Below are 24441 nucleotides of genomic sequence, written 5' to 3'. Positions count from 1 at the left end.
GGAGGAAACACTGTCCAAACACTGTTCTTATGCACGACTCTTAGGTGTGGTATATTGGCCATATATCACAAACCCCAGAGGAGCCTTATATTGTTATTATAAACTGGTTACCAACGTAATTAGAGCAGTAAAACTAAATGTTTTGTCATAACCGTGGTATACAGTCTGATATACCACGGCTGTAGGCCAATCAGCATTCAGGGCTCGAACCACCCAGTTTCTAATCAAAAATATATCACAAATGCATAAATCTGTTAATTTTACAAGATTTCTTATAATATGGAATATGATGCTCCATCATGGCAAGCAAACATGACAACAGATTTATAGATCACTGTAACAGGTGCAAGTTTCAGAAGGAGCCCACCTTTGATGAAGGAAATAGCGTCTACTATTGGCTAATAAGAAGTACATGAACGAATATGATTCGCTCTTTGAAACGTTTTTCAAAATAGTGTTATTTTGTCATTGTGTGCTGAATTATATTGTTTTATACACATATGTGTATGTTATATTATTCTGTTTTTATTGTAATGTATACAGGGCTCTCTTGTAAAATAGATGTTTAATCTCAATATGACTCCCTGTTTAAATAAAAATACAAGTGTTCCGTTTCGCCGTGGAGGCAAACGTGCAGCACGTTAGTATTTTTTTAATTTGACCTTTATTTGACTAGGTAAGTCATGAACAAATTCTTATTTTCAATGACGGCCTATGAACAGTGGGTTAACTGATTTCAGTTAGTAGTCCAACGCTCTATAACCACCAGGCTACCTGCCGTCCCAGTATGTATTACAGGAGCGCAGTGGGACAGTCTCCTCCTTGTACAGTAGACTGTCGATAGACTAGTGACGAGCGGTATAGTAATAAACCTTCCTGCGATTTATGAAAATCTATGTTTGAATAGTGTAATTATTATAAATGCGAGGAAAACCTATTTTGAGAGCATGTATTTAATATGTATTTAGACAATGAAATAGGCAGTGCTATAATATAATTATGGGTAGCCAATACAGCCTAATTATGAGAGGCATCGCCATTGTTTAAAAATAAAAAAATAATAAATAAAAAAATGTGCACTGTGGCCTACTACAAAACGAAACGTCATCGTGGGTGGAGTTATCACATGATATGAGTAACCACAAAAACTTTCCTGCAACGATTTACCTTGCCGCACCTGTCAAACAACTCAACCTTACTCGAGTTTCAATCTGAAAAACACTTCCTGGGCCAATTCCATGTTTTTACTATTTTAATCTTATGGAGCAGCATGCAGCCTAGACGTCGGGTAAGTCAGTCTAACTACGACTAACTAAGTACATCAGTTCAAAGTTCCTTATGTCATGGATTTAATGGCACTGGATAGGTAGGATAAGGTCCAGTATCTGGAGACCAGAACCCACAAAAACTTTTTTGCGATATGGACATAGTGCGGAAACGGAGAACGCAATGTTGTCGCAAAATCAGATACTCTAAACCAGACCCACAAAACAAGTTATTGCGACATTGCTTATTTTTAAAGTAATCCGTTTCCGTACTACGCCTATATTAAAGTAGGAATAGGGTTTTCATTATTAAAGAACTGGATCTCATTGGTAGGCTACTAGTAGTAGAATATAAATCAATATGTCTCGTGCGTGCAGTGGGCTTTAGAATGTTGATAAATCGCATTCCGTAGAGGAAGGTACACTTCATCCATTTTAAAGATTCAAAGTTCAATGCTCACTGATGACTCTCAGCTCACTAGTTTATCAAATGGATTGTTTTGCTGTGTGCCTGCAAACCATTGTTTTATCACTCTTCCCTTCCAGGTGAATGAATAGAACTTGACCTTATGAGAATGAGGTTTGGCACGAACTTGTTTTATGGAATATAATTGTAAATCTTGAAACTGAAAAGTAAATAGTCACTTTGCAGGAAGACACACTGGCCAATAATTGCACACACACACAACACAGCCCAGACAGGAATATCATACAGATAGACCGGTGAGAAACAGTGATGTCCGTGCACCTGACTTTAAATCCAGATGAAGACAGAGCCGGAGGGCCTTCTAAAACTAGTGGGTCTACTGCTGCAGGACCTCAAACACCTGGAACGGAACAACAGGGCCTAGAGCACAGGGGGATGGAAAAAGAGAAGGGGGAAGAGGATGATAAGCAAGAGGTGAAAAAGGAAACCAGCTCCGCTGCCTTGGAGCCTAGCACTTTGCTGTGGCTGGGAGACGGAGAGGGGGAGAAAGGAGGTGTGGTGTCCGAGAGCGAGGGAGCTGAAGATGAGGAGGAGGAGGCGGAGAGGGAGGCAGAGAGAATAGGAGGGAGCACAGAGCTTCTGGAGGGACAGGAGAGCCAGCCAGAGAGTGAGCAAAAGGCAAAATGGAGAGAGAGCATGCCAGAGGGAGAGAGATGGAGAGATGATGAGTTGGAGGGAGGCCAAGGTGAGGAAATGGATTGTTCGCTTGCAGATGATGAGGAAGAGTGGGAGGAAGGCCCAGTGAATTGGATGCCAGAGAAGGTTGCGCAGGTCTTCACTCCGACAGTGATAGTGCGTCCATCTAGCAACCGGGAGGAATTCCCACTCGAAAATAGCAAATATGGAGAGATGGATACTGAGAAGAGACCTTTCTTAGAGCCCCAGACACCAACGGCCCCACCAGTATTCTACTACCCACAGTGGACAGAGGAGCCGGACAACTACACACGTATGTACCAGTGCCGGACCAATATCATTAATACTAATTGGGGTCAGTTCCATTTAAGTTCTAATCAGTGTAGGGATTCAAGTACATTCCTATGAAGAGAAACTTTTGTCATCATGTAAAATTTTCAATAAACGGTATATCAGCACAACTGGATTCCAAAAAATGTAGGTTACATAAAACGATTATCTGATCTTTTCCCCTCTGATTAGACATGTATTTAGCTCTAATGACACCCCAATGGTGGAACCAGCTTCCCCCTGAAGCTAGGACAACAGAGTTCCTGCCCATCTCCCGAAAACATCTGAAAAACTAACTCTTCAAAAGAGTATCTGAAATAATCCCACAGAACCCCCTCCTCACCCCTGATAGCTACTTTATTGTGGGGAAAAGTACTTACTGTGATATGTGGTTGTCCCACCTAGCTATCTTAAGATGAAAGTCGCTCTGGATATGAGTGTCAGCTAAGTGAATAAAATTTTAAAATGAATCTCTTTCCTGTTGTGAGAAATTGGTATGAAAATTGTCATGTAAAATTTGAGGCAGCATAATAAGAAATCTACATATACTTCCTATCGTCATCGACCAAAAAGATGGCTGTTTAATTTTTTAAATTAATACTTTGAGTTATTGTATTTTACAAACACAATTTTCCCCAGGTTTGGCTGTAGTTTAATTGAACCCAGATTTCTCTGTTATTTAGATATGTGTGGTGGTAGTTGTGGGGATGTTCTGAAACTTGGCCTGGGCATTGGTGCTGCAGCTGTTCTCTTCCCTCTACTTGTGTGGGGCGGCTATGCCCTTTTGCCCTTTGATGCCCCACCCCTGGACAGCGCCCCTCTCAGGCTGGTGTACACACTGCGCTGCTCCTTCTTTGCTGTCATACCCATTATGCTAGGTAAGACTGTGGACTATTAGGGTTGGGCTGTGATATGTTATCACCTATTAGAGATTATTGAATAGACTAAATGTGTGTTACTACTTTGCTCTGGGCAATGCTAATGTTTTTATCACTTTTTTTGGTACTCTCCCAATCTTCCTCTTTCTCGGCCCCCTGCACTGTCTTCCTCTTCCCTCCACCCATCTCTTCTCCTCCCTCCCCTCCCACCCCCTCTCCCAGGTGTGCTGGTGCAGGGGTTGGCGCGGCTGCGCTACGGCGCCCTAACACCCCTCTACGAGGCCAAGGTGGGGGAGGAGAGCCGGGAGGTGGCAGTCCACCGGCACTACGTGGGCGACTCGCTCTCCCTCTTCCTACTCTACTTCCTGCAGCTGGCCGTCATGGCCACCTACATCAGCCAGGACCTGCTCAAGATGGTGCCCCTGCTCACCATTGTCTTTGCCTTCGGCAGGTGAGTGCCTGTGACTGCCTGTGTGTGTGTGTGTGTGTTCACTACTTAGTCTCAGTGGTAGCAGTGCGTTCTGCGTTGTATGTTTATTACAATGAAATCTCTTGCAAAGTTTTTTGTTTCAGTATGTTGCATTGAAAGTGGCTAATATTCAGTTGATTAGATCACAACTACCACAGTAAAGGGAAACGTTGATAGTGTTAACAGGGAAAACTCTAGAACAGTGGTCACCAAACTTTTCTGAGTCAAGATCACTTTCTGAGTCAAAATGCCACTCAGATCATTTTTTTACACATGACTTAAATGTACGCCTGTGTAAAATTAACCAATTAAAGAGTACTGAAGCAATGAGTTGCCCTGCCAATGCATTGTTGTTCAGGCCATTTAAAAAATAAAAATAAAGTATATTTTAACATTTGAGGTAGGCTATATGATAACACCTGTAATAGATCTGTTGTATTACTTGTAAAGGCACAACTAAATAATTAGCTTTTTATTTGTATTTTACTGGGCTGATTGTGCCTACGTCTGATGGTCAGCAGAGGGAGAGAGCAGAAGACTGAGGGTCCGCCTGTCAACATCCCTCTGCTCTCCCTTTCCTCCACTGACACTGACCAAAAAGGGACACATTCTTCTAGCTGATGGCAAAACTCGAGTCGCACCGCATCATTTCTGCCTCATGCATAAATTCATGTTAGTCCTATGAACAGAGAAAGTGAAATATTTCTCGATACTAAAAATGACCCAATCCGCGAATAATAATAACAACAACGCAAGCCTATAGGTACACTTTCCTACTCATTCATTACTGCTGGAGTGCTTGTTGGAGCACTGAGTGGAAAAGGGAAGAATGTGCATTTTATGGCTTACAAGTGTTGACAGTGCTGAGTAAGAATTTAAACATGAACTCACTCATAAAAAAAACAGCAGCTCTTTGCTCTATGTGTTGAGTCTTTCTCTAGTCATGGTTTTACACATTTTTTAAATCTCACAGTATAAACTTTGCGGTAAGCTTTCTTTTTTTGCCTGCTACGTTACTGCAGAAACTGTAATCTGAGCCATCCGATTGGCCAGCGGTAGGCCTATAGTGCAATTGATTTGCTCTCCGGGCCCGCCAGGAAGGCAGAGTTTGTACCTTCAGACACCATGAAATGGTACAAAACGGCAACAGTTGTCTACCCGGCACGCAGGGCAGCTGAATTGGGTGCACCTACCGGCAACAGCCGTTTTTTTTTTTTTTTTTTTCCTGAAATGTTTGACTAGGAATGCCTTGGATTGACCAGTAGGTGACCACTACTCTAGAGTGAAGTTCAATCTCGTGCTTCTCTCTGTGGGCTAATATTTATTCTGGGTGCCAGTCCCAGAGGGAACATTGCTTATCACCGATCCATACTTTCACCCGACATTGTTATCCTTGTCTTTTCTAACCTAATGATGTTTGTAAACACTTACAGTACCAGTCAAAGTTTGGACACACCTACTTATTCCAGGGTTTTTCTTTATTTTTACTGTTTATACATTGTAGAATAATAGTGAAGACATCCAAACGATTTAATAACACATGGAATCATGTAGTAACCAAAAAAGCGTTAAACAAATCAAAATATATGTGATTCTTCAAAGTAGCCACCCTTTGCCTTGACAGCTTTGCACACTCTTGGCATTATCTCAACCTGCTTCATGAGGTAGTCACCTGGAATGCATTTCAATTAACAGGTGTGCCTTGTTAAGTTCATTTGTGGAATTTCTTTCCTTAATGAGTTTGAGCCAATCCGTTGTGTTGTGACAAGACAGTCATATTTGTTAAAAGACAAAGTCCATATTGGGTCAAGAACAGCTCAAATAAGCAAAGAGAAACGACAGTCCATCATTACTTGGAGACCTGAGGGTCAGTCAATCCTGAACATTTCAAGAACTTTGAAAGTTTCTTCAAGTGCAGTTGCAAAAACCATCAAGCGCTATGATGAAACTGGCTCTCATGAGGACCGCCACAGGAAAGGAAGACCCCAGAGTTACCTCTGCTGCAGAGGAGTTAACTGCACCTCAGATTGCAGCCCAAATAAATGCATCACAGAGTTAAAGTAACAGACACATCTCAACATCAACTGTTCAGAGGAGATGGCATGACTCAGGCCATTACTATTGAATTTCTGCAAAGAAACCTCTAAAGGACACCAATAAGAAGATACTTGCTTAGGCTAAGAAACATGAGCAATGGACATTTGACAGTTGGAAATTTGTCCTTTGGTCTGATGAGTCCAAATTTGAGACAGAGCAGGTGAACGGATGATCTCTGCAAATGTGGTTCCCACCGTGAAGCATGGAGGCGTGATGGTGTTTTGCTGGTGACACCCTGATTAATTTAGAATTCAAGGCACACTTATACCAGCATGGCTACCACAGCATTCTGTAGTGATACGCCTTCCCGTTTGTGTTTAGTGGGACTATCATTCATTTTTAACAGGACAATGATGCAAAACACACCTCCAGGCTGTGTAAGGGCTATTTGACCAAGGAGAGTGATGGAGTGCTGCATCCGATGACCCTGCCTCCACAATCAACCGACCTCAAACCCAATTGAGATGGTTTGGGATGAGTTGGACTGCAGAGTGAAGGAAAAGCAGCCAACAAGTGCTCCGCATATGTGGGAACTCCTTCAAGACCGTTGGAAAAGCATTCCTCATGAAGTTGGTTGAGAGAATGCCAAGAGTGTGCAAAGCTGTCAAGGCAAAGGGTGGCTACTTACACAAAAAAAATTTAACACTTTTTTTGTTGTTGGTTACTACATGATTCCATATGTGTTATATCATAGTTTTGATGTCTCCACTATTCTACAATGTAGAAAATAGTAAAAATAAAGAAATCCTTGAATGAGTAGGTGTGTCCAAACCTTTAACTGGTACTGTACGTGTTTACATACCTTCTCCGTATATTATCTCCATGGACCATGCAAAACAAACTCACCCAATGTCACTTCTTCTATAGGCTGATCTACTGGGTTTGTGTGACCCAATTGGCTGATCTTGTTGTGATCTCTCACCCTACAGACTGATCTACTGGGTGTGTGTGACCCTAGGCAGCAGCGTGAGGGGTTTGGGCTTCGGCCTCTCCTTCCTGCCCATACTGGTCATGTTGGGCGCCAACCTCTACTTTGTGTGCTCGTCAGTCAGTGAAGGGGCGGTCTTTGATGTGGCCCCGCCCACCACCACCCCACCTCCCAGGCAGAGTTGGTGGGGCTAGGAGGAAGAGGAGTAGATACGCCCAATCCTGAAGATTAAATGGACCCCCAGTCCCTAGACACGTAGACCTGAAAATATTATATATTATCATGTAACTCATACCGTATCATATGTACACTTTGCCTTCTGAAAGATCAGAGGCACGTTCCTTAGGCAAACGTTGTGCAACCTTGCAGATAGAAATGTATTCCCTACTTTACATGCTGAGATGCAAGTCTGTTCTCAACAATATAACACATGAGTTCCTCAGTGTTTTGCCCTACTGAATCATATGAGTGAATAGTTAAATTGTTGGCACCCACTCATTGTCATGATGTTTGTTTGGAAGGAGCGAGGGAGAAGAATTAAGTTCCTCAGCTTGGATTTCATGTCCTTCATCTGGAACATATTGGATCACATTGAACAATGGTTTATGGAGAGCTGGACAATGCATTAAGATGACGTGGGGCTAGTAACAGTTAGCCACCCCAATGAAGTTACCTGTAGTAGAATGATTGTGATATAAAGTGTCTTATGCCGTACATAAGCCAAAGAGGAATGGACCATCCATAAAATAAGACATGTAAGGCCTGGGTTGTGTTCATTAGGCACAAAACGTTTAAAAAAATGTTTTAATGTAGCAAAGGAAAATTAGCGTTTAAACAAATTATTATTGGACAAGCCCAGGTTGTTCTTCCCCGTCTGTTTTCCTCCGTTTGTTGCCTAAAACACAACTTTGTGCAGTATATCCTTACTAACTAGAATTGTGTTTTATTCTAATCTCATGGCTTTGGTGAAGGATGGTCCAGAGCTTCACTGGAAGGTTTCATAATGAGCTATGACGACATGACTAGTCAGCACTATACAGTACATCCTGAAGGGGGTGGTCTTCCCCAAGTTATTAAAATGTATGAAGACTTAAGTGCCAACATTGAAGTATAAACCTAGGGCGGAGTTGACTTTTTTGAATGCATATAACATAAAATCAATGTGGATATTTTATTTCTTCAACTGTGCCATGTTTACATTTATTTCCTTTCTACAATAGTACAACATTTACTACTCCCACAATGAATGGGAATGAAGAATATGTTGATAATTGACAGCTATTTAAGAATGCGTTATGTTAATTATGTCTGTACAGTACCATAACCAATGCACATACATTGTCCTGTTTGTATATGGCAGACAGCTCATAATCGTTGTATTTCTTTTGGGCATTCTCTTTCAATGTTTACACTATCTTAATGGAATGATGTGATTCACATAATAAAGTAGCTACTAATCTTGCATTTTGTCATGACATCATGAAGCCAAAGGATTGCCAGTAACTAGTTCAAAAGCAGTGGTGTGTATTCATGGATGCCAAGGGAAGCCAGGCTTCCCCAAGGAATTAACCAAGAAAAACATACAAAATAACATGTCTTTAGTGTCAGTGTTTCATACATTTCCTTCGATTTGCAAGAGGCTGAATGTATGTCACTGGAGAAAGCGTACGAAACAGCACCCCTCTCAGTATGCGTAGCATATGATGCTGTCTGGTCAAACAGAGCATGGCATTGTTGCAGCCCATAGCACTGAATGCAAGGGAAGTCAACAAGCATTTGCCCCCCCCCCTTGATAAAAGTATAAAATAATAGCCAATCAGTTGAGCTAAACTGAGTGCGCTCAGCTGTGAATGGTCCTTGCACGCCAAAACAAAAGTGTTAAGGGAAGCCAGTTTGGATTTGGCTTCAGACCAATCACACCAGAAAACAAAAAATGTAATTGACAGAAGTAAAACTTGAATTGTTGCATCTCGTTGTCCTCCGATGGCTATCTACTAGGATTAAATTCCTGACATTTAATCCTAGTAAAAATTCCCCATATTAGGTCAGTTAGGATCACCACTTTATTTTATTTTTTTAATGGCATCAGACCGAGGCTCTGCATCTGTCTTCGTGCTCCTAGACCTTAATGCTGCTTTTGATACCATCGATCACCACATTCTTTTGGAGAGATTGGAAACCCAAATTGGTCTACACGGACAAGTTCTGGCCTGGTTTAGATCTTATATGTCAGAAAGATATCAGTTTGTCTCTGTGAATGGTTTGTCCTCTGACAAATCAACTGTAAATTTCAGTGTTCCTCAAGGTTCCGTTTTAGGACCACTATTGTTTTCACTATATATTTTACCTCTTGGGGATGTCATTCGAAAACATAATGTTAACTTTCACTGCTATGCGGATGACACACAGCTGTACATTTCAATGAAACATGGTGAAGCCCCAAAATTGCCCTCGCTAGAAGCATGTGTTTCAGACGTAAGGAAGTGGATGGCTGCAAACTTTCTACTTTTAAACTCGGACAAAACAGAGATGCTTGTTCTAGGTCCCAAGAAACAAAGAGATATTCTGTTGAATCTGACAATTAATCTTAATCGTTGTACAGTCGTCTCAAATACAACTGTGAAGGACCTCAGCGTTACTCTGGACCCTGATCTCTCTTTTGAAGAACATATCAAGACCATTTCAAGGACAGCTTTTTTCCATCTACGTAACATTGCAAAAATCAGAAATTTTCTGTCCAAAAATGATGCAGAAAAATTAATCCATGCTTTTGTAACTTCTAGGTTAGACTACTGCAATGCTCTACTTTCCGGCTACCCGGATAAAGCACTAAATAAACTTCAGTTAGTGCTAAATACGGCTGTTAGAATCCTGACTAGAACCAAAAAATTTGATCATATTACTCCAGTGCTAGCCTCCCTACACTGGCTTCCTGTCAAGGCAAGGGCTGATTTCATGGTTTTATTGCTAACCTACAAAGCATTACATGGGCTTGCTCCTACCTATCGCTCTGATTTGGTCCTGCCGTACATACAGTGCCTTGCGAAAGTATTCGGCCCCCTTGAACTTTGCGACCTTTTGCCACATTTCAGGCTTCAAACATAAAGATATAAAACTGTATTTTTTTGTGAAGAATCAACAAGTGGGACACAATCATGAAGTGGAACGACATTTATTGGATATTTCAAACTTTAACAAATCAAAAACTGAAAAATTGGGCGTGCAAAATTATTCAGCCCCCTTAAGTTAATACTTTGTAGCGCCACCTTTTGCTGCGATTACAGCTGTAAGTCGCTTGGGGTATGTCTCTCAGTTTTGCACATCGAGAGACTGAATTTTTTTCCCATTCCTCCTTGCAAAACAGCTCGAGCTTAGTGAGGTTGGATGGAGAGCATTTGTGAACAGCAGTTTTCAGTTCTTTCCACAGATTCTCGATTGGATTCAGGTCTGGACTTTGACTTGGTCATTCTAACACCTGGATGTTTATTTTTGAACCATTCCATTGTAGATTTTGCTTTATGTTTTGGATCATTGTCTTGTTGGAAGACAAATCTCCGTCTCAGTCTCAGTTCTTTTGCAGACTCCATCAGGTTTTCTTCCAGAATGGTCCTGTATTTGGCTCCATCCATTTTCCCATCAATTTTAACCATCTTCCCTGTCCCTGCTGAAGAAAAGCAGGCCCAAACCATGGTGCTGACATCACCATGTTTGACAGTGGGGATGGTGTGTTCAGGGTGATGAGCTGTGTTGCTTTTACGCCAAACATAACGTTTTGCATTGTTGCCAAAAAGTTCAATTTTGGTTTAATCTGACCAGAGCACCTTCTTCCACATGTTTGGTGTGTCTTCCAGGTGGCTTGTGGCAAACTTTAAACTACACTTTTTATGGATATCTTTAAGAAATGGCTTTCTTTTTGCCACTCTTCCATAAAGGCCAGATTTGTGCAATATACGACTGATGTTGTCCTATGGACAGAGTTTCCCACCTCAGCTGTAGATCTCTGCAGTTCATCCAGAGTGATCATGGGCCTCTTGGCTGCATCTCTGATCAGTCTTCTCCTTGTATGAGCTGAAAGTTTAGAGGGACGGCCAGGTCTTGGTAGATTTGCAGTGGTCTGATACTCCTTCCATTTCAATATTATCGCTTGCACAGTGCTCCTTGGGATGTTTAAAGCTTGGGAAATCTTTTTGTATCCAAATCCGGCTTTAAACTTCTTCACAACAGTATCTCGGACCTGCCTGGTGTGTTCCTTGTTCTTCATGATGCTCTCTGCGCTTTTAACGGACCTCTGAGACTATCACAGTGCAGGTGCATTTATACGGAGACTTGATTACACACAGGTGGATTGTATTTATCATCATTAGTCATTTAGGTCAACATTGGATAATTCAGAGATCCTCACTGAACTTCTGGAGAGAGTTTGCTGCACTGAAAGTAAAGGGGCTGAATAATTTTGCACTCCCAATTTTTCTGTTTTTGATTCGTTAAAAAAGTTTGAAATATCCAATAAATGTCGTTCCACTTCATGATTGTGTCCCACTTGTTGTTGATTCTTCACAAAAAAATACAGTTTTATATCTTTATGTTTGAAGCCTGAAATGTGGCAAAAGGTCACAAAGTTCAAGGGGGCCGAATACTTTCGCAAGGCACTGTACCTACACTGTACCTACACGTACGCTACGGTCACAAGACACAGGCTTTCTCCTATAGAGCTCAATTTTTATGGAACGGTCTGCCTACCCATGTAAGAGACGCAAACTCGGTCTCAACCTTTAAGTCTTTACTGAAGACTCATCTCTTCAGTGGGTCATATGATTGAGTGTAGTCTGGCCCAGGAGTGGGAAGGTGAACGGAAAGGCTCTGGAGTAACGAACCGCCCTTGCTGTCTCTGCCTGGCCGGTTCCCCTCTTTCCACTGGGATTCTCTGCCTCTAACCCTATTACAGGGGCTGAGTCACTGGCTTACTGGGGCTCTTTCATACTGTCCCTGGGAGGGGTGCGTCACCTGAGTGGGTTGAGTCACTGATGTGATCTTCCTGTCTGGGTTGGCGCCCCCCTTGGGTTGTGCCGTGGTGGAGATCTTTGTGGGCTATACTCTGCCTTGTCTCAGGATGGTAAGTTGGTGGTTGAAGATATCCCTCTAGTGGTGTGGGGGCTGTGCTTTGGCAAAGTGGGTGGGTTATATCCTTCCTGTTTGGCCCTGTCCTGGGGTGTCCTCGGATGGGGCCACAGTGTCTCCTGACCCCTCCTGTCTCAGCCTCCAGTATTTATGCTGCAGTAGTTTGTGTCGGGGGACTAGGGTCAGTTTGTTATATCTGGAGTACTTCTCCTGTCTTATTCGGTGTCCTGTGTGAATTTAAGTGTGCTCTCTCTAATTTTCTCTTTCTCGGAGGACCTGAGCCCTAGGACCATGCCTCAGGACTACCTGACATGATGACTCTTTGCTGTCCACCTGGCCGTGATGCTGCTCCAGTTTCAACTGTTCTGCCTTATTATTATTGGACCATGCTGGTCATTTATGAACATTTGAACATCTCCACCCGGCACAGCCAGAAGAGGACTGGCCACCCCACATAGCCTGGTTCCTCTCTAGGTTTCTTCCTAGGTTTTGGCCTTTCTAGGGAGTTTTTCCTAGCCACCGTGCTTCTACACCTGCATTGCTTGCTGTTTGGGGTTTTAGGCTAGGTTTCTGTACAGCACTTTGAGATATCAGCTGATGTACGAAGGGCTATATAAATACATTTGATTTTATTTGATTTAAGAATATGAAATGTCAGTTTAGAGTGATTTATTTCATCACTTTCCCAGTGGGTCAGAAGTTTACATACACTCAATTAGTATTTGGTAGCATTACCTTTAAAACTTGTGTCAAACATGTTGGCTAGACTTCCACAAACTTCCCACAATAAGTTGGGTGAATTTTGGCCTATTCCTCCTGACAGAGCTGGTGTAACTGCGTCAGGTTTGTAGGCCTCCTTGCTTGCACATGCTTTTTCATTTTTTTTTCTTTCAGTTCTGCCCACAAATATTTTATGGGATTTAGGTCAGGGATTTGTGATGGCTACTACAATACCTTGATTTTGTTGTCCTTAAGCCATTTTGCCACAACTTTGGAAGTATGCTTAGGGTCATTGTCCATTTGCGACCAAGCTTTAACTTCCTGACTGATGTCTTGAGATGTTGCTTCAATATATCCACATCATTTTCCTCCCTCGTGATGCCATCTATTTTGTGAAGTGCACCAGTCCCTCCTGCAGCAAAGCACCCCCACAACATGATGCTGCCACCCCCGTGCTTCACGGTTGGGATGGTGTTCTTCGGCTTGCAACAAACTAGAAGCGTGTACCGACAGTCAGACCGTTTAGGAGGATGGCATTGGTGTTCCTCAACATGTAGGGTGAGTCAACATGTTTTTTCTACTTGCAGACAGACACAGAAATCCGTACCATTCCACATATGTACCTTAAGTTGATTAAACTAAATAGTTTTTGGTATATTTTTAGTCGTCACTGTATTTATCACCTAAGCTTAGTATATGTTGAAATGTTGCTTCAATAGTGGAGGCGGCTCCTGTTTTCGTTGCGACTTGCAGTAACTCAGTGGTTCCAAAATCAGTTGTCCAAAAATGTCAGAAACATGACCTACAGTAAAGTCAAGCAACTGTTTGTTACAGGCAATATGTTTTGTGGACTTCACCAGACAGATGTTGCTCTCCGGTTTTGTAATGAAACAAATGTGTGGTTGAATTTATTCTGCCACCGTGTCTTGTCTCGGCCTTAGATGGCGATATATCGCTATCTCAGCGTCAAGCCATATGAACTAACAGGTTATAGTACAAACAATTATCAGAGCATGTGTGATAACAGGTTGCAATTTGGCTTTTTTCCCCCTGGGTTGGCTTCCCCTTTGATTTCACTGTTCAAAACAGATACGCTTTTTCACTCAATTTGTCTATTTAATATATAAAATACGGTAAAACATAACCTTATCCTTTTTGTGTTAGGGACTTGGGATACTTTGGTACAACAAAACACTTGTAAAAGCGGTATAGAATGTTCATAACATATCAGTGCATACATTGCATATGAAAATATACACAAAATGTATATAATTCTCAAACAGGTCTTTACAACAAAAACCCAAAGCAGACTAACTGAACACAATATATTATCAATCATTTTCATATATTTGACTTATGCTACATTTTTACGAGGTTGTCTTACTCATTTGTGATGCATTTTGTTAATGTTGTATGTAACATGAGCGTTTCGTATAATCCCATGCATTTACATTTTGTAATTCGTTTTAATTGCTCATCAGGTTCCCTCACATAAATATTTTCACATCTTAAAATCAATATTGCAGCATTTAACTGGTCTTCTCCTTCATTGCATTTGCTATATCACAATAACTGAGCGTGCAATTTTAGCAAGTTGTTTCAAGAAAGGAAACCAGTTTCATATCATGTATATAAGGGCGATTAAATTTTTTAAAAAAGGTTGAATATCCTCCACAAAATACCAGAAAAATAAAAGCTCCATAATACAACAATAATAAGTAACTGTCACCAGCACAAATTAACACTTGAAAAATAAGATCTAGAAAACATTTTACACAAGAAAAAAAAAAGAAAAAAAGGATGCAGGTTTTTCATTTAACATAGATTGTCGAGACTACATTACTAGAACATTTTGTACATGAGTGACCTGCAATAGACAGGGTGTTAAAACCAATTAAGTGTGGTGTCAAATGTCTCATAAACCAAAGAGGGACCTCTCCCTCAGACTGAGGTGGGCGTGACGACAAGTTCAGACAAAATGTAGTGTGTAGAAAAGAAAGCCCCCTTTGTCAACGAATTGGGCCTGTTGTTGTTCTTCATTCTAGACATTCCATTTCTATGTGAAATGTTGCACCCCACTAGATAAGTCACTGGTGCCAGCCATACGCACTGAACCCTGGGATTCACCTGAGCAGGCAATGAAACTAAATCTTTGTTGCATAATGGACAGCAGTTACATTTGTAGAAATCAACACCACCTACTTACATTGTTAAATAGGACAAGTCCATTTGACCAAGCTCACGGCAGAGTGTGAAGCATATGAAAACATGATTTCATATGGGAGAAAGTTGATTCAAAAAAATAAAATATATATTTTTTTTAAATCGGCAAATTACTTTAAATAAAGTCGCTTTTGTTTTCGCTCAACCTTAGTGTATACTGTAGTTCAAAGTTAGATCGTTTTAAGACTGAATGCCATGATTCAATGCAAATGTCACGTTGTGCTCCTTTCAATAGTAGAATCCATTTCATTTCTATCACTTGTGTTATAGTGGTCTATCATTTGACTTTGATAATAGGGGATTGGGTTCAGAGCGTGAGGCCAAAGGACATGTTGACACTGTAGCCAAGCAGGCCTCTAAAGAGCGAGTGAGAAAACGTGCACACCATCAACACTAGCATTGTATTAGGTTACTGAAACAAGCTCCCCGGGCTACTGCATCGTAGCTCCAAATTACAATCACACTCATATGCAAACAGATCCACTGAGAGAATGACCACATTGTTTGTTTTAGGGATACCTAGCAAAGTCTATGCAAATATATTCATATTTACACACATCGTCCGTATTGAAAAGCCAACTGAAGCTATAGAAATATAGAATATGTGTTTTTGAATTCTGCTGTAACAGCTCTTTTGAAACATTGCAAAGAGTTGCAGAAAGCTAAGGGAACATCTAACGCTTTTAGATAATGGGTGATTTTATACAAAGTTTAACTCTTCATCCCCCAAAACGATCTACAGTTAAACAGTTTTAACCTTTAACAACAGGTCTAAAATGCCAACATACCAAATACTTCCCTAAAGAGAGCAACCAGAAGTCCAAAACAAAACATAAAATGTGCATTGCATTGGGGTCTTCTACTAGTAGAATGAGCCTTTAGAAGTCCTCTGATGCGTATCCCTGCATCTAACCTCATTTCTGGAGCAACAAAGATTTCAACAATTCCTTCAATATCAGAATGGAAACAGGTGATGATGACTCCAAATGCATCTGAGCAGAGAGAGGGCAGACAAAGGCTATGAGTGTTTACTGTTGTTTCATAGAGGCTGTCAGTCATAACTGAACAATATTCTTCAGTGTCCCTCTACCCGCATTTGGCATTTAGGAGAAGAGGTTGATATCGGCACTCTGGTAAGGGGCTCATTTTGGCCTTGGCTGACAGTGCCAGTTGACCGCAGAGTGCCACCACCTGAGGCTTGGGCGTTGGAAATTGGTGGCAGCGGTAGGATCCATTCCTGTGTATCCCTAACCGACCGAACATCCTGTTTTTGCCCGTCTGGGTCTCTTCGCTCAGTGCCACCGATGAAGCAGAGCCAGCAATCGTCGCAAACAGCGCTCGTCAAAACAGAGTCATTCCCAAAGTGCATTTTGAAGGGGGGGGGGGCTTCCTGGAAAACAGACTGCTAACTGCTAATTATATCTAACAGAACTGAACAGTCAATATGGCAGCAAGTCCCACGGTGAAAACAACCAGCACTTGTTGAGCAAACACAGCATAAAGCCACCCATCATACTGTTACCGATACAGTCGTGCTCAAACTAAATACGTGACGTGTCGACTGTCGTCCAACGAATCTAGTCCCTTTTACAAGTGGCATAAACAGCAACGAGCAGTCGAAACGTTTGAGAATGTTCCATTTTAAATCCATCCACTATCCTCAAGTCCCCCATATTCATTGCGCCGCCCCATTCAGAATCCAACACACTACACCATCCTCCCTTCAGGTGGAACGCAAGCCCTGAGTCCTGGGCAGCTGGGTAAGTGGTTGGATAGGAGGCAGGGAAGGTGTGGTGGTGGGTGGCAAATGTCAGTGGGGGGGGGGGTCTGTGTTCGGGGTGCTTCAGGGGTCGATGACATTGGTGGCGTGGCCTCTATGTGACCCACGCGTCGAGTCTCATGCGTTTGATGTTGGCTCCCTCCTGCTCCACCTCATTCTGGGCCCGCAGGAGCTCCACCGAAGGGCTGAAGTCAGGAGGCAGCGAACGGCCACGGTTGCCCGTTGCACTGCCGCCGCCTGCCCCAGGGTCATCCCGGTCATTGCCCTCGTAGGAGCTGCCGTTGCTGCTGAGGCTGTGGGCGGGGGAACGGCCGGTTGGTGGCTCCAGGCACAGTAGGGAACCAGGGTACTGTGGCGGGGGCACGGTCGTCTGGATGCCCCCTCCAGAGGAGGACGGCGGGGGGCACGGTGAGCGGCGGTCTCGGCCGGGCGAGATGGGTTCAGACTTGATGCTCACATTGGAGTTGGTGTTGACAGTCAGCATGGCGCCCTGAGGTATGTGGCCCACCGGCCTGAGCATCAGAGAGAGAAGTGCAGGAGATGGGAGGGGAAACATGGACAATGAGCCACAGCACAGAGATGGAAATTAAGAAAGAGAAGGAAGACAAGATGGATGAGAGTCAGTTTCACCTGACAATCAACTGCAAAACAAGCATAGTGACAGGCTTCTGATGTGAAGTTTCAGACACAAAGAGCACCAACAATGCATAGTGGTAGCAACACCATTTGAGTCAATGATCAAATCCATTCCAAGCAATTGACAAGCAAAATTCAACTTCAAACTCCCAAAATCCATACAAAAACAAGCAACAGCAATTTTAAAAAAGCATGAAATTGCCTGTGTATGAAGGCAGGTGATTTGGCAAAGGGATCATGGCGGCTATCGAAAATTATCATCCAGAAACTGGGTTTCTCAGAAATTCCGGTTGGAGGATTCCCGATTCCAGAATTTCTGAAAAACCTGGGAACTGTGGTAAAGTTTCCAGAATTTTGTAACCTTACACCAGTTTAAGAAAAAGGTGGAAACCACCATCACAGAAATGACATGCCGGGGCAGCCAAAAGCGCACAGACATTACACAGTACGGACAAATACAGTACCGGCCCAACCACTCATCTCTACCCAAGAGGAGGTTGGACTGCGAGGCGCTGTGGGGAGAAAGAAACATTGGATACACTTGCAAAAGGAAATGACAGTATGTAGCTATGCATGTGAAAGGTGTGCAAGGGGTGTATGGGTATTCACCAATCTACCTATCCATCTATACAGCAATTTAAACAAGCATCGATGGATAATACATCTACGGAGAGATCAGAAATAGATTGAAGTTGAGCCCAATCCCATTTCTTCAAATATAGGAGCATGAAAAACATTTGCAGGTGCAGAAAATTACATTTCATGATTTTCATAAGTGATCTCTGGACAGTGTTGCCAGATTCAATGTTGGACAGTCCTATGGTTAAAGCTAATATGCCAATATGTCACCCTGTGGAAAAGGCAACTCCCTCCCTTTATAATACCAGACTTTGCGCACAGTATAATTGACATTGTCCTGAATAACATTGTTCTGAAAAGGGATTGTGTGAAAACATAGAATAGAGAACAGTCCCCAACCACCCGAAGGTACACATTCACCTCAGATTGGCTGCCAGACTGGAGATCTGGCTAGACAATTCCCCGCTCTGTTTGTCCATGCCCCACATGCTGTGGACAAGAGAGAACACTCAGTCACACAGGCTACTGTGTGTGTGTGTGTGTGTGTGTGTGTGTGTGTGCGCGGCTGGGCTGGGCTATTGGTTCTAGCAGCGGGATCCATTTTCACCTCTGCCGTTTGGGACAAACCGTGACTTCTCTCCTTAAGGCCTGGAAGACACGCCCGTTAACAGCTTTGCAGGTTCTAAGGAAATACGCTTTCCTGTATGCTGCCATCGTAAAGCGGTGTGTGGAGTAAGAACGCAGCACAATAGGACAGTCCATATCGGTGCCCCGTCAGAGGAAAGGAATACAGTGCATTTGGAAAGTATTCAGACCTTGACTTTTTCCACATTTTGTTACGTTAAAGCCTCGTTCTGAAATGGATTCAATTGTTTTTTCCCCCTCATCAATCTACACACAATAACCCATAATGACGAAGAAAAAACAGTTTATGTACGTTTGCAATTTTATTAAAAGACTAAAACAGAAATACCTCATTTACATAAGTATTCAGACCCTTTGCTATGAGACTCTAAATTGAGCTTAGGTGCATCCGGTTTCCATTGATCATCCTTGAGATGTTTCTACAACTTCCACCGGTAAATTCAATTGATTGGACATGATTTGGAAATGCACACCTGTCTATATAAAACAGTTGACAGTGCATGTCAGAGCAAAAACCAAGCCATAAGATCGAAGGAATTGTCCGTAGAGCGCCGAGACAGGATTGTGTAGAGGCACCGATCTGGGGAAGGATTCCTAAACATTTCTATAGCATTGAAGGTCCCCAAGAACACAGTGGTCTCTATCATTCTTAAAATGGAAGAAGTTTGGAACCACCAAGACTCTTCCTAGAAAAACTGAGAAATCGGGGGAGAAGGGCCTTGGGTCAGGAAGGTGACCAAGAACCCAATGGTCACTGACAGACAGAGCTCCAGAGTTTCTCTGGAGCAAAGTACAGAGAGATCCTTGATGAACGTACTCCAGAGTGCTCAGGACATCCGACTGGAGCGAAGGATCACCTTCCAATAGGACAACGACCCTAATCACACAGCCAAGACAACGCAGGAATGGCTTTGGGACAAGTCTCTGAATGTCCTTGAGTGGCCCAGCCAGAGCCTATAGTTGAACCCGATCGAACATTCCTGGAGAAGAAATGGGAGAAACTCCCCAAATACAGGTGTGCCCATCGTCATATCCAAGAAGACTCCAGGCTATAACCGCTGCTAAAGGGGCTTCAACAAAGTACTGAGTAAATGGTCTGAATACTTGTCAAATGTGATATCCCATAATGACAAAAAAAACTGACACTAAATTGTTGAGGGGAAAAAACAATCCATTTTAGAATAAGGCTGTAACGTAACAAGATGTGGAAAAAGTCAAGACCAATTCACAGACCCCTTCCAAAGAATGTGAATTGCTTGCAGCTACAAATGACACAGGGACACTTGCTACATGACAGGAATGGTCAGTCAGTGTTTTTGATGTACAGGTCGACAGTGGTTTGGAGAGAACGGAGGAGGGCTTCATGGTTGCTTTGTGACGTGGCAATGCAAGGATGGACTTACACCAAGTTGCTAAGCGACGCCAGACTAAGTTGTTGCTGTTGTTGATGTTGCTGCTGGGATAAAGACTGTTGCCATGGCGCGTTGCCTTGCAGCAGGCCGCCTGGTGACGCCAGGGCATGGAGAGCGGTGATGTCAGCGCTCGTCAGCTGGTATTCTGAGGGAAGCGAAAAACAGAGGGAAAACTGTTGCACATTTCCGTACATGTGCTGTCATTTTTTTATTAAATCAAACTTAATCTACTGTATATAGGAACTCAAACTCTCTGTGCAGCTGTGGTGCATTTTGCAGCTCGTTGTTACTCACTCTTTGCTACTCTGAAACTACTGATCTTCGATAACATCAAGAGTCAGGGAGAAATGAAAACCAGAAGGACTGTGTACAGAGTTGTGCAATCCTGACCTACAGTGTGTGTGCAGTATATATCAGTGGAGGCTGCTGAGGGGAGGACGGCTCATAATAATGTCTGGAATGGAGTCAATGGAATGATATCAACCACATGGGTTTGATGCCATTCCATTGACTGCATTCCAGACATTATGAGCCATCCTCCGCTGGTATATACACAATACAAGCATGTATAAGCATTTGTAGCCATCTGCTCATGCTTCAGGTAACCTGTGTTGTAAGCTGTCGGCATGGCGGAGAAGGGCATCCCCTGCGCCAGGAGGCTGGGCGTTGTCACGGAGACCACCGGTGTGGTGAGCATCTGGGTCACTTGTGCACCGGCCAAACGCTGGGCATTCTAGGATGAAAGGAGATGAGAGGGAGACTGTTAGACCAACTAAACAAAGAATTTCAACCTTGGTGTTGGACAGAACTGAGCGACATGTTTAAAACCCCTGTGTATTCAATGAATGGAACTATTGACATGCTTGAATGTCAACACGGTTGGATTCATGACAAGCTACAACTTTCAAAATGTCTCTCGTATTAGGTAGAGGTGGTGTTGGGAGACATCTTGTGACATCATGCATCAACACACATAATAGTAGTGGTGGCATTGCCAGGTGAACGCGAGCCTTAAAGTCATAGTTCACTTAAAATTTCTAGCTGGAAATAAGCAAACTTCAAAAAGTGAACTATCCCTTTCAATGTGTGCCATTCATCGTTTGGGGTAACCCCATGCAGTTTCCAGATGGACGGGGAACGTGCTGCGAGGTGGTGGCAAACTGCCAAGGGAAATGACACCCGTCATGCTACCCAATGGTGTCAGGGTTTGACGGAAGAAAATGGGCCTACAAACAATGTCGATGAGCCGAATGAGGTGTGCGGCGAAAAATCATCCAAAGTTGCTGCTAACGTTCCCACTGATAGATGCTAGCGTTGCTTGAAAGCTACCTTTATTTCCCCCCTTAAAATACACAAACTGATCATAGTTGAATGACGATATGCAGTCCTGCTGGAATCCCATAACCTCGACCCTAAAGCCACATGCAGTCAGATGGCAACCATAAACTCATGACCATTCCGCCACATGCCATTGGACTAAAGACAGAGACCATCTATACTTTGGGCTTAAAATGACGAGTTGCGTTGCACACTTGTGACCATGTGAATGGAGGGGGGGTGGGGGGGGTCAACAGTCATCGACACATGCGAGTGACGGGAGAGAAAGATTCACCTCGCTCACCATCTCCAGCTCATCATCTGTCTGCAAAGGGACGGGAGCGGAGATAATTACACCACTGACCTTTCTCTGAACTCAAAACACAGTCATCTCTAGTTTAGACCGACCGTTGACTAAAAAGTCATGCTGGAGAGAAGACATTATTCATAGAGAAGAAAAGGTTCTGTTTGTCAATGATAATATATATATCACAGATATACTATAGTGTATAATACAATCTTTTTTTATATAACCTTTGCTTAATCTAGATTGCACAGGTTGTGTTTTGGCAATCTGGAACTTCCATGCTAGATTTCACTTGTTTACGAAACTGAGATAAACCTGTGCATAATAAGTGTCAAAGTTTGTAGAAGGGGAATATTCACACCCTCTGTAAATTATTATTTTGATGCAATTAAAAAAAAGGTGCCCAAACACAGACGGGTCCCATTTAGTCTGGTAAAGCCTGGTTGGCCCTGGTTAGACCTGGTTCGGCATGGTTGAGCTCACCATCTGCATCAGGCTCTTCCCACCCTGAGTGGTGATTACCCGGATGTCTGGCTTGCGGCTGTTGACCATCTGTGGGCTCTGAGGCGGAGGTGGGGACTTGGCCGGAACTACTTTCCCCAGGCTGTTGCCGTTGGACACCGAGAGGAGCCCCGGGGAGGCCCTGGCACTGATGTATCCATTAGCTGAAGGGGGAAAAGGAAGAGAGAACATCCAAAGATAAATGACAAAACAGCTTGTAGGTAAATCAACACCTAGGCACAGCAATAATTGTTTAGTGTACTTAGAAGATGGAACCTCAGATGTTAAGTATTTTCTTTCATGATCACCGATCTCAAAAGGACCTTATATATGACATACAGCAAAGAGCCTATATGGTCTCTGAGGAAATTAGATGGAGGATCAGACCTCGTGGTTTGTGCAATGCGATCATCTAAATGAGCAATAATCACTTAAAAGCGGGCCAGATGCGACATAACAGCCGCAGACAGAAAATCCTACAAGTGGTTGCTAAAATGGCAGTCCTCAAAACAGTTTGTTTTGGACTTGGGGCTCGGGTAAGCTACGACGCAATGAATATACTTGCCCTACTGTCCAAGTGTGTCTTGCAAGATCACATAGGCCTAATGATTAGTTTGTATTTTACATAATAGAACCAAATATAATAGCATAGTAAGCCTACAGAATATTACTTTAAACAAAAACACTTTCTTAGGAGCTTTTAGAAGTTAGCTCACTGATCATGCCGGACAAAACTCAACAGTGTGCGCCACCAGGCAGGATAGAGTCTATGCTTGGATTGAAAATAAAATACAAGACTAATAGTTTGAACACCGTGTGCTCTGATTCGCTCACCAAACATTCACTCAAGATCCTAAATGCACATTCCCATGAAACTGATTGAGATGCAGATGCAGTGATGACAGCCCATCTCCGTTCGAAATATAACATTTTCTTGAGACAATGTGGTGGGTATAGGCCGACGTTGCAATTGGAGGATGTATTTTATGCATATTCTATAATGATATTCAATTGACTACATACAGTATGTCGGTACAAACTGAGAAATTATGACCAGAAAAAAACAAAAAAAATTAAATAGCTCCTGCACCTAAAAATAAAATAAATAGCACTACATCACTGGATGTACTCCCAAACACACGACTCGATGACAAACAATGCTTTGATTGAAAAACAATTATATATATATGTATATATATATATATATATATATGTGTCCATAGTCATCTCGCATGGCTCGTGAGCTGTGAACAATCCACGGCAAAAAGTACATTGATTCCACAGAAAAACATGTTCTGTGACACGCACGTCAACATGACAAAATGTCTTTACATCATATCCTCAGCTATCCCTGGACTGCATGCTTCAGCCATAACGCTAGGCAACCCCCCTCTGTCCAAAAGCCTGGGGCTAGATTTGATTTCTCCCCGAGGGAGGGTTGACAGTGACACCTGAACCTTCTGGGTCTCCCTCTCTACCTGCCACCCTTCTGCATTGCTCAGGTGTCGATCCAGGAAAGTGCTGGGGATTCCAGGCACGCCAGCTGACGTCAACATTCTCGGTAATTAAAGTGACGGTAATGACAGAGAAGGGAGGGAGAGGAACTGCTAAGGACCTGGGTGGAGTATATGATTACTCTTGGCAATGTGTCAAGCATCAAATGTTTTTCACTTTCCTTTCCATTTTCTAGTCTTTTAGCAGGCCCTTTGCTTAAAAAAAAAATTTTTTAAAGCAACATCCGCATTTCCAAAATCCTGATATTTATTGAGACTTGTGTAAACGTTTTTCTGTCATTTGAGCATCTCAATCAATCATTGTTGGAGCAAAATCAGAGTACGGGCATTTTTGTGTCTAGCGCCTAAGATAATGGATTAATTTGTTGTTTTTCACTGGGTACGCCGATTTCTTAGAGCGTAGTATTGTCAGTAGCAGTGGTATTGTAGAGTAGTCTGTCAAGGTTACTCACGGACTGGACTTGGGCATCCGCCATTTGAGTTGTTCAAGTCACCGCCGAGCATAGCACCTGTTGAAATGATGAACACTGGCTGAGCAAGGAAAATATGAACATTCCTACTAGTAGGACACGGAATGTAAATGTTTATTACTTTCACCT

General features: G+C 42.8%; 2 protein-coding genes across 8 annotated transcripts in view; one reads left to right on the top strand and one right to left on the bottom strand.

Annotated features, from left to right (window-relative positions):
• Positions 1 to 1115: 1115 nt before the first annotated feature.
• Positions 1116 to 8552, top strand: tmem79a (transmembrane protein 79a). Of its 2 annotated transcripts, XM_029658337.2 has the most exons (5): positions 1119 to 1288; positions 1812 to 2701; positions 3402 to 3596; positions 3819 to 4047; positions 7092 to 8552. In XM_029658337.2, the coding sequence occupies exons 2-5, from the start codon at positions 2002 to 2004 to the stop codon at positions 7282 to 7284; spliced, it is 1317 nt and encodes a 438-aa protein (XP_029514197.2). In that variant the 5' UTR covers positions 1119 to 1288; positions 1812 to 2001; the 3' UTR covers positions 7285 to 8552. The 2 variants fall into 2 exon arrangements, with proteins under 2 accessions (XP_029514198.2, XP_029514197.2); XM_029658338.2 differs by lacking the exon at positions 3402 to 3596 and having other exon boundaries at positions 1116 to 1288.
• A 5724-nt stretch (positions 8553 to 14276) lies between these two features.
• Positions 14277 to 24441, bottom strand: part of LOC115128470 (myocyte-specific enhancer factor 2D homolog) — a 36805-nt gene continuing 26640 nt past the window's right edge. Inside the window, exons 6-13 of one of the 6 annotated variants that reach the window (XM_029658329.2) lie at positions 24295 to 24351; positions 22311 to 22492; positions 21816 to 21845; positions 20810 to 20936; positions 20195 to 20348; positions 18567 to 18635; positions 18032 to 18079; positions 14277 to 17443 (exon numbers count right to left, since the gene is read on the bottom strand). In XM_029658329.2, coding sequence (XP_029514189.1) covers positions 17026 to 17443; positions 18032 to 18079; positions 18567 to 18635; positions 20195 to 20348; positions 20810 to 20936; positions 21816 to 21845; positions 22311 to 22492; positions 24295 to 24351 — 1085 coding nt within the window. In that variant the 3' untranslated portion in view covers positions 14277 to 17025. The remainder of the gene's footprint in view (positions 17444 to 18031; positions 18080 to 18566; positions 18636 to 20194; positions 20349 to 20809; positions 20937 to 21815; positions 21846 to 22310; positions 22493 to 24294; positions 24352 to 24441) is intronic. The other 5 variants (XM_029658332.2, XM_065017768.1, XM_029658331.2 and 2 more) reach the window with 5 other exon arrangements.

The sequence above is a fragment of the Oncorhynchus nerka genome, linkage group LG4, assembly GCF_034236695.1.
Source record: "Oncorhynchus nerka isolate Pitt River linkage group LG4, Oner_Uvic_2.0, whole genome shotgun sequence".
In the NCBI taxonomy this organism is placed as follows: domain Eukaryota; kingdom Metazoa; phylum Chordata; class Actinopteri; order Salmoniformes; family Salmonidae; genus Oncorhynchus; species Oncorhynchus nerka.
The sequence above is the reverse complement of the archived record's forward strand: the minus strand, read 5'-3'. Positions and strand labels throughout refer to the sequence as shown.